The sequence below is a fragment of the Lygodium microphyllum genome, chromosome 19 (genome assembly GCF_053477565.2).
Source record: "Lygodium microphyllum isolate KBCC chromosome 19, Lygodium_microphyllum_v1.1.10, whole genome shotgun sequence".
NCBI lineage: Eukaryota > Viridiplantae > Streptophyta > Polypodiopsida > Schizaeales > Lygodiaceae > Lygodium > Lygodium microphyllum.
In genome coordinates, this window is record NC_141153.1 from 93,615,796 (window position 1) to 93,625,939 (window position 10,144).

General features: G+C 45.1%; 1 protein-coding gene across 2 annotated transcripts; it reads left to right on the forward strand.

The window, feature by feature from the left end:
- Positions 1-1,246: 1,246 nt before the first annotated feature.
- On the forward strand, positions 1,247-6,969 carry LOC148020161 (uncharacterized). Of its 2 annotated transcripts, none has more exons than XM_087700454.1 (3): positions 1,247-1,722; positions 2,310-4,154; positions 4,253-6,969. In XM_087700454.1, exons 2-3 carry the CDS (start codon positions 2,366-2,368, stop codon positions 6,559-6,561), a joined length of 4,098 nt encoding a protein of 1,365 aa, XP_087556580.1. In that variant the 5' UTR covers positions 1,247-1,722; positions 2,310-2,365; the 3' UTR covers positions 6,562-6,969. The 2 variants fall into 2 exon arrangements, with proteins under 2 accessions (XP_087556580.1, XP_087556581.1); XM_087700455.1 differs by having other exon boundaries at positions 2,314-4,154.
- The last annotated feature ends 3,175 nt before the right edge of the window (positions 6,970-10,144 follow it).

A 10,144-nucleotide genomic window follows, 5' to 3' on the forward strand; every position in this document is an offset into this window, starting at 1 on the left:
TACAAGCCAACTCAAATATTATGAGTAGCAAGCTCAACAAAAGGTGGGTCTAAGTTGGAGCCACCAATAGTGGTCCTACAAATTTCAAATGGTATTTCAAATATGGAGGGATAGCATTCAACCAAAGCTTCATGTCTGATGTGGCTAATATTATTAAATGCAATTTAGACTAATTATAGAGCAAAGAAAATTAGATTTGGAAATGGACTTTGTTTGAAATGCAAGAGTGAGGTAGAAACAATCCCTTATATGTTCTTGTATTTCAAAGCAAGCTTTAATACTTTGAATTTTGTGGAGGTCCTAATCCTTTCCTTTAATTTAATAATCTTACATTGGAAGGAACTTTTATGAGGAGAAATTTATGGAGTTTCACACGTTATATGGAATTGGTTCAAGAGTATATATGTGCAGAATGTGTGGATTTGCAAGAACAAGGCGATTTTTGATTCAGTTATCCTTGATCCAATACATGGTTTTAATTGTGACCTTCTAATACAGGCATTGATTATGAGACCCAAAATTGAACAAGATCACTAGAAGTGGGTGAAGAAGAAGTAAACGAAGATGGAAGACGAAGAAGAAGAAAGCGAAGAACTTAAGAAATTTACAGTACATCATGAAGAAAGGATTCACATGGAGATGAGAGAGGCCTTTTATGAAGAACTCCATGCATTGCCGCAAGTAGCAATATTGCAAATGTTGTGGTAAAGAGCCCTGCAAACAGCTTAAATGAACATGGAAGTCCTATGATTAACTTCTGAAATCAAGATGTAAAGTCCATATAGGAACTGTTGATAATGCTAAACTAGCCTAAGGTTACACTTCTTGGCAAAAGTCACCAATATATAAACCTTTTTCTTTTCTTTCCTTTAATATATCTTATTAAAGTATTCTTGAAAAAAAAAGTGCAACTCACACTTTGGGCAGGGGTTGGGCATCTTGTCACTCGGTGTGTAACCAACCTAAATTGTATGAGGTTGAGGCCAACGACGCCGGGCAGGCGGTGCGGCCGGACGGTAGGCTGCGGCCCGCAGAGGGTGGGGAGGGTGTAAAGGCCTTAAATGTCAGAGCCAAAGCAAGTACACATAGAGCTGTCACAGACACGATAAGGAAAAGGGGAAAAACATCACCGCTACCAACAACCCCACAACCCCCCCCCCCCCCCCCGGATTCTCCTTCCTCCTCCATCCCCTCTTTCCGTTTGTCTTCTCTCTCCCCCCCTCTTCTTCCTCTTCTTCTTCTTTCTTCTTCTTCTCTCTCTCTCTCTCTCTCCTTCCCCTCCTCTCATGATGTGCTTCCCCCCGGCATCATCATCGTCACCATCATCATTATCATCATCTTTCTCGTGGTAACTCTTTGCCCCCCCTTTCTCTGCGCTTCATTATCATAGCCATACCCCAGCTATTACTTCCCCTTCTTTTTTCTTCCCCCTTATACAGTCAATCTAGGGTCTCTCTCCCTTCCCTCTGCGCAGGTTGGATGGCTGGCAGCCTGCGCATTACGGTCGGTTAAGGTGCATCATCGTAGGACGCAGCCCGTCCTAGCGGGCCTCCGAGACGTCCGCCAGATGTCCGTTCAGCAGGAGGAGCTGAGAACAAGCTCTCCTACCTTTCTGCAGCAGATTCGATACTGCCTCTTCCGTCCTCTGTCGAGAAAAATTACTAAGGAAGCCACGGCGGCAAACGACACGGACGAAGCAGGGATCCAGCAACCTTAAAACAGGTCCGGCGTCCATGGTTTTTTTTCCTGATATGGGTCGGCCTGGCTGCCTTCTTGGCAGTCAGTTCAGGCAGGCGAGCCTTGGCTTGTGCCTCTTGCGTTCTGGCTTTTGATTATTGTAGCCACAGAGCTCGATGGGATTTTCACGGGATCGAGCACCATGAATGTCTTCACCTTTCATCAAATAATAGGAAGCAACTTACATTTTTGTAGTTTTCTCTTTGAAGCATCTGTTTAGTTGTGGGACGCACTTCAGACTGGGAAAATACGGCTTCAAATGGGAAGCTTGAAGTCTTGTCATATGCTTGTCTGATGTTCGAGCAATATGAGATGTCTGTTGGTTTAAGTGACTGATGTACTATAAACCACTCGAACTTGACGAAATGATGGCACAAAACAAGCTTTATGTTCTACGTGAGCCGTTTCATGGTTATTGCTACGAGATGTTAATATATGATTTTTGTTTTCAATGATAAATTCTTGGAATTGAACAGTATGCCTGAGCTTAAGACTTTGGCGCTTAACATATAGCTAGATGGTAGGGCTTAATTTGGCTGCTATTAGAAGCCTGACAAAGAGCGTTTTTCTAGGCAGAACAGCAGCCAGGCAGAGAGTACATGAAGTATTTTCGTGGACTGAACACGAGATGCAGGCTGCTGTGCAGGCAGGTTTACGCTCACAAAGGGTTCTAACATCTCCACAACATTCAAAGACTGAACCTGTGAATGCTAACCAAGGGAAAGGCAAGAAGAGGGAAAGGACAGATCAAAGTCAGGATTCCAGCAAACGGGAGAAAAGCATGAAGCAGGATGATTGTGAGCCCGGCCTTTCAAGACAAGAAGGAAACATGAATTTTGAGGAAATTGCTAGTATTGCAACCAAAGATGGGGGCCTTGCAAATATACCTTGTGTAGACCAACTAGTCCAAGTGATGCTTGAGGAGCGCTACGATACCACAAATGCATCAGTGGATGTTGCATCTCGCCGAATGCTACTGGCAAGCATCGTAGCTGCAACAGAAAAAGATGATTGTCTCACTCGCTTTGTGCAACTTGGGGGTTTGCCTGTCCTAGATGACTGGCTCCAAGAAGCTCATAAAGGGAAAGTTGGAGATTGTGGGAGCCCCAAGGAGGGGGACAAAGGGGTTGAGGATCTTTTACTGACACTGCTTCGAGCTTTAGATAAGCTACCAGTTGATTTAGATGCATTAAAGACTTGCATAGTAGGAAAGTCGGTAAATAACCTTCGCAGCCACAGGAACCAGGAAATCCAAAAGAAAGCTCGGAAGCTTGTTGAAACCTGGAAAAAGCGAGTGGATGCAGAGATGAAGTCATCAGATGAATCAAAATCTACTGCTACAACCTGGTCTGGCAAGCAACCTACCAGTGAAATTCAGGGGACAAAAGTTCGCTGTGTAGTTGATCGATCTACTTCTAGAAGCAACACAGGTGCAAGGCCAGTTGCAAATGGCCCTTGTTCTGGTGATGCAACTAACTCACCATGTGGAGGTGGATGCAAAGATCACACAGTTAAAGAGAGCCATTGTAGTGGAACAACTGAAACAGTCAAAGAGGAGAAAAGCTGCAGTTCAAGTCAATCACAGAGCAACAGTCATTCTGGTGGTAGTGGTTCTGGTAAGGGGAAGGAGGAGTTCAAGATGACTTCTGCAACGTCAACTGCTTCAAAAAACTTTGCTTCAACATTGCGCAGCCGAAGCCAACCTTCTAAAGGTATGTCAACAGCAAGTTCAAAGGATCTTCATAAAGATACTGCCAGTGGGAAGCACAAGACATTGGGAACTGAAAGGGTGACAGGCTCATCATTGATGGAGAAAGGAAAGACAGAGAGTAGTCATGCTGAAAACTTTAACAACCATAGGATTATAGTTAGAATCCCAAATCCCGCACGAAGTCCAGCCTACAGTTTTAGTGGAGGAGCTTTGGCTGATGCAGGGGATCCAAGCAGTAGAACTTCTTCACCTGGTTCTTTGGCAAGAGACGATTTGGGCAAAACAACATTTCTCCATTCTCCTGACAGCAGTGGAGGCAGCAAAAATTCTAACCTTAACAGAACTGTAAAGTCTGCTACACCTGAATCTAGAGGTGTGAAAGAAATGTCCCTCAGTGCATCAGCTGATGATTTAGACCACAAATCATCTGATACAGAACTTAAGGCTAAGGATTCTAGGCAGGGAAGTTCTTCAAGCAGGTTAACTGGTGCATTTGGTACTTTAGAGGGGCAATGTCTTGATGCAATCAAGGGCATGGCTCTCCTGGCAAATGCAGTTGCTCATACGGGTCCTGAAACACACGAGAATGGGATGGAGACTGCCTCAGAAAGTAAGCCTTTGGTGGATAACAATCACAAAGATTGTTCCAAAGGAGCTGAATGTTCGAATGGGACAGAGATCAAAAACAAGTTTTGCACCGAGAATGGTATGGCTGTGCTTGCAATGTATTGTTTTCCCTCTTTTGCTTTTCATTATATACAATTGTCTGCTTAAGTATGGATGTCATGTGCTGGTGCCACGTAGGTCATAAAGAAGAGGGTGTGAAGTCTATCCGGTTTGATGAACCTAAAGCCACTGAAGGGTTGTGTTCTTCTGATACATCTGCTTCTCAAGAGAGGTTACAGTACGATCTGAAAGCATATCCTGTTCAATCTGCAGCAGAGCAATTTCCAGATAGTACTGTATCTGTAGATAGCACAGGTGGGAAGATGGGTACTGTGTCAAAGGAGCTTGATGAATGTCATATGGAAACTGTGGATAGTAAAGCTGAAAGCATTTTGCCACCATCTGAAGTAGTTATCTGCAATGTGACATCCACTGCAGAGCTTCTGACAGATCGGACATCCAGTCAAGATAATACTGGCTCATTGGATGAAGCTTCTGAGGATGGGAAAAAGGTATCTTCAAGTAGTCCAACTTCTCCTGTAAGAACGCCTTTGGATGGCGATGTTGAGAAGACCGGTGACCTAGCTCTAGGTTATGATATGGAAGATGCCCTTGAAGTAGCTCGGCAGGTAGCAAAGGAAGTAGAACAAGAAGTTGAGCTTTATAGCAAGCCAGATGTACCAGATGTTAACTCCAGCAATCCTTGCAAAAGTGAATCGACACGTATGGAGGACTCGAAGCATGTTCTTTCCTCTATCAGTGGCGCTTGTGATAGTGATAAACGCTTGGAGCAGGGAAAAGGCTCTACTGATGCTGTATCAGGGTTTGAAAGTGGCAAGGAAATCCATGTGACAAAAGAAGTCGTTAGGGCAGAACAAACTGCTGCTCATGAAAGAGCTTCCTGCTGTCTCAATGGTGGACAGAACCTGGGCCAAGGTCTTGATGAAAAGAAAGAATCAGAGGAGCCAGAACACACTTGCCACCTTCCTCCTAGTGCGGAGGAGTCGGAAGTTTCTTCAGCTAGCCTAGGGAAGTCAACAGATGATGTGTTCAAAGGTGGAAAGTGTGGAGACAACTCTGCTCATGAGAGGCCAGTGTTTGATCTGAATGAGGGCCTTGATTCAGAGGAGGCCTTCTATGACTCTGCCTCGCAACCTACAAACCCTGCTGCATCTCAGCCTGATAATATGTCAGTAGGTGCATCTCCTACCTCATTAGCAGCCCCTGTTGCAGTTGTGGCTGCCACTAAAGGTGCTTTCATTCCACCAAGTAATGCATTGAGGAGTAATGGGGAGGCTGGTTGGAAGGGGTCAGCTGCTACCAGTGCTTTTCGACCTGCTGAGCCTCGCCGCATAGCTGAGAGTTTTCAGTCTCTCTCTGACTCGACTGTGAGCCAAAGTGGCAGACGAATGCGGGTTCTGGATATAGATCTCAATGTTGCGGATGACAGAACAGGGGATGACACTGATATGGCTTCAAGTCTAGTTTCACAGGATAACAGTTACGTGCCACACAGTGGTGGTTCCAATGAGAGATCCAGTGATAGTGCACTGATAAATAGCAGCCACCTAGCACCTAGGATAGAGCTGGACTTGAACAGGGCTGGTGAAAGTGAAGAGAGTGTGGGCCCTATGGTATTAGACTCAAGTAATTTACCAGGCAAAGGTCTATCAGGCAAACGTGTGATACGGGACTTTGATTTGAACAATGGACTGTGTGTGGAAGATTCTGTGGTGGAAGAGTCCCCACAACGTAGTAGCATAAGGACCTTGGAGAATTCGGTCTTACATAGGCCAGGTCCAGAGCTTGCCAATGCACCATGGTATTCCACACCAAATGCTGTTCCTGCTGTGATGATGCCCTCATTCACAGCTGGCAGACCTGAATCATCATACCCTCTGGTAGCTTCCTCAAATGTGAAGGCTACTGGCCCTTTGGGCCATAATATTGGCCCCTTCACTGGTGATCCATACAGAAGTGGTGCATTAGTATCATCCTCAAATGTCCCATTCTCTGCAAATGTGGCAAGTCCCGTGGGGTATGCAGCACTCCCTTTTGGCTTGGGTTTTCCATTCACCTCTGCTACATACAATATAAGTTCCTTGCCTCATACCGGTGCTTCAAATACACCCCCTTTTCCAGCAGTTCCTTCCCAGTTGGTAAGTGCAGGTGCAGTTGTGCCCCCTTATGGGAGGTCATATGTTGTGGGTATTTCGGATCTGCCTGGTGGAGATACCAGTGTATCCTGGTCAAGGCCATCCCTCGATTTGAATGCTGGTCCGGATGTAGTTGATATAGAGGGTAGAGATGATGGGCCTGGTTCTTTGCACATACCTACATTGAATCAACTCCCATTTCAGCAAGGAAGTGGCTTACTGAAAAGAAAAGAACCTGAATGTGGTTTTGATCCTTTCAGATCTGGCTACAGACAAATGACTTGGCGGTAAGTGCAGAATGGTTTTGGTAACAGGAGGTTTTTTTTGTTTGTAGCTAGCTGATTATCTGCGTCGCAAAGGATTTGTTCCTTTGGGTGTCGCAGTTAACAAAACTGCTTTATCTGCATGTATTTTGACCATTTCAGTTCTTATGAAAGAACGGTGATAATGGAACCACAATGGTCGAAGCTGCAACTTACTATGTAATCTCATTGTAAATCCCTAAAGTACATGCCATTTTTTGGAGATATAGCTGTCGAAAACTGCCTTACCGGCTATTTACTCCTGTGCTGAATTTCATGGCTGGGTACAAGGTGTACACCAGGAAGAGAATGGTGTATCTTACACTTGTCAAAGCAAGTGATTTGTGTGTTTATAAGACTTTTAAGGAGCAGTATTTATGCAGTCATGGATTCTAAATCTTCTTATTGCCCTGTCTTGCACACATCTATGGCAACACATTTGATTGTAACTTGGCAGTTGGAGTCAACAATTGTGTGAGCGTGGGAGGGTGGGTGTTTTGGGCAGGGGTGGCAATAAGGAAAAAGGGGGAGTGGGAAGGGGTCGAGTGGTCTGTATCAATTGATAGATGTGATTTTTGATGGGATGGTTCAAATGATTTTTTGATTAATGGTAGAGACTAGGTGCTTTACTGGTTCATATGTTTTTATTGAACATGTTCTTGTGGCCCATGGCTTACAATCGTACAACTGAATCAACAGGATGTGTTTTGGTAAAATGCAGCAGGGTATTAACTGAGTTTTGATGTTCTAATAAGTGCTATGCTTATGAAATGAAGGATGTCTTGGCCATGGAGTCGTTCAGATAAGGTGGGTTCTTTGAATCTTCATGGTTGCAAATGCCAACTTTGCATTCGGGAGAGAAGAGATGGTGTTACTTTACTTAATTGAGATTCAAGTTATTGTTTACTGAAATAGGAAAGGGTACCCATGGCTGCATGGCAAGCCTGGCGCTATGCTAAGGAGAAGGTGACAGGCAGATGGGACTCTATCGAGCTTACGAGACCCAGCTCCTTTTATCCACACCCATGCTGTTAGGGCCTCAACCATGTTCCATTCCTGCTGTTGCAGTATTTAGTAAGCTGAGCTAGGCACTCCTTTCCAGTGGACGTCCTCCATGAGTGTTATGCCCTGGGAAATGTGTTGAATACAAAAAAACACTACTTTAAGGGAGGGTGGACAAATGATTGTTTGATGGAGCTTTCCTGCTCGAGGGGAACCCCTGTTTTTAATGCAAATTGGGAAGAGGCTCTGCTATTGTACTAGCCACATAGGCTGGTGAACTGCACTGCAAAATAAAATCTTGGTGTGAAGGCGCCCATGCATGGATGGCCGTCGCCTAGTGTGTGGCTGCCCCCCAAGCCTTAGTGTGAAAGGGGCCGTAATATGGTGGAATTTGAACGAGTCAACTTTGAAGCAAAGGCTAACCTTCGAGGTTTGCTTCAAAGGTTAGTGAACAGTGACACAAGGGACCCAAGACGGTACTGTTGTCCGTGTGAAAGGGACCCTAGAGTCTAGGAAGGAGTCTTCATTTATATAAAAGCAGGACTGGGACGTCTGACGTGGACAAGTCTGAGGAGAGAGTTCTGTGCTCTGGGCCCTGTTCCCTCACTGATTTGCTGGGTCGCTTTAACGGGCCCTGAAAGTGGGTGACAGCGTGTCAGATCGAACAGGGAGGGGCTGACGGCTCGCGCGCATGCTCGTAAAAGCCGGCCACGTCAGCGTGCAGCTGCCGAGCAAGAGCGTGGGCCCGCTGGGTCTTCAAATGCGTCGCAAAGCCTCAAACTTAAAAGCGAAGAAGGGTACAGATTGCGCGGGGCCCGCGCGTCCGGGGCCGCGGATTTCCGACACCTGGCAGAGGGTGGCCGGCAGATATTCTGACACGCGGCAGGTGGGAACTTGGAAGAGTTTTGAATGATGACGAGGACAAAGGGGATGTGTTATACAGTGTGCACTGTGTGCTCGCACTTGTAAGTCGGGGCGTACGGGGGGCCCGCTCCGGGAAGGCGACAGTGACGTGTCGCCGTACGATTCGTGAATGCCAAGGGGCCTCTCCCTAACTGGGAGTCCACGATCCCCATGCTTTTCAGACGTCAGGAGAGCCGTCCGGACTCAGCACTCCAGTTTCTCTCTTTTTCCTCCTCTTGTTTTTTCGATGAGATGTATCACCCATCATCATCGTTATTATCGTCATCATCATGGTCATGTTCTGCGTCTGTATGTGATGTGTGTACGGGCTGTCATATACGTGCGTTAAGGGGCAACCGTCCCGCACCCCCCAGCAGCTCCCGCGGCTTTTCACGCGGTGTGAAGCTGCCTTCCAGAAATGCTTTCGCTTTTACAAGACGGGGCCGCTCCTGCCCAACGGACTCATTTCCTGGACGAAACCGGCATGAGAAACGAAAACACCCGCTTACCGATTTGAGTATATCCTAACACCCCCACCTTTAGCGTCGCATTATTGCATGACCGGTGAGAGGATGAGAAAGAGAAGTCATATATTTTAATTCTACAATCTAGTCTATCTTTGAATGTTTGGAGAAGTATTAAAATGTATTAAATTAAACTAGCGGGGAATGGGTATTTACAAAATTCGGCTTTTTTCTAGAAAGCCAACCCGTGTTTTCTGCCCTTTGAAGACCAATTATTTTCTAAAATGTTTCCTTTGACGAGTCACAAGTCGACCTTTATTTTGATTGGCCACACAGCTCTTTCTAGTTGAATATCCAAGGCTGTATCTAAGTTTGTTTGAGAACAGGGCATCAAAATTGGCTTTGCATTTCTCCTTTTTGCACTTCTCTTTCTCATGCTTGCAAATCTTTCTTAATGTGATGTCTTCTTTCTCTTCCATATTTTCCTCTTTTGCCCTTGTGGTCTTGCTTGGTTGGAGGTTTCGACAAGCTCCACTTGTAACAACATATATTTATGGCCTCAACCATCCACTTTCTAGCCTTTGATTGCATTTGGTTCAATATCCATTGTGGTCCCACCCCTCCTTACATCTTGAAATATGGTTGGAAACTGCATAAGAAGGGCCTTTATGTTTGGAAGGACTCATCCTCAAGAAAATCAACCTTAAGAGATCAGAGCTCTACCTTATCTTGGATAGGATTAATCTTCGAAACCCTAGCATAGCTAAATCTATTCAACTTAAACTCTCTTTCAACTAGCATGTATTGAGATCTCAAACTCTGTCGAAGTTGGCATCCTTGGTGATGTGGCAAGATATTACTCACTAGCATATTAGGTGACAAACATGAGGATACACCAGTGATTATACATCTAGACTACATCCATGTAGTCCACCCGTGGCGGCACATTCATTGTGCCACCTCTTCTTTCCTTAGCAAGTTCACTCTTAGTGATTGCGTGTACATACATTGTGGTACTTTCATATTAGTCTTTTATCATGATGTAGACTTAGTTCTTTTGTGTGGAAGAAGAAGAAGATTTTAGCCTTATCTCTGTGTTCTGTAAACGCCCCGAACAACGTAGTATGCTTAACAATTATGATATTTGCTTGTTTTCGAGATTTAATATAAAAGAGAATGAACACTTAAAGCTGAAAATGAAAA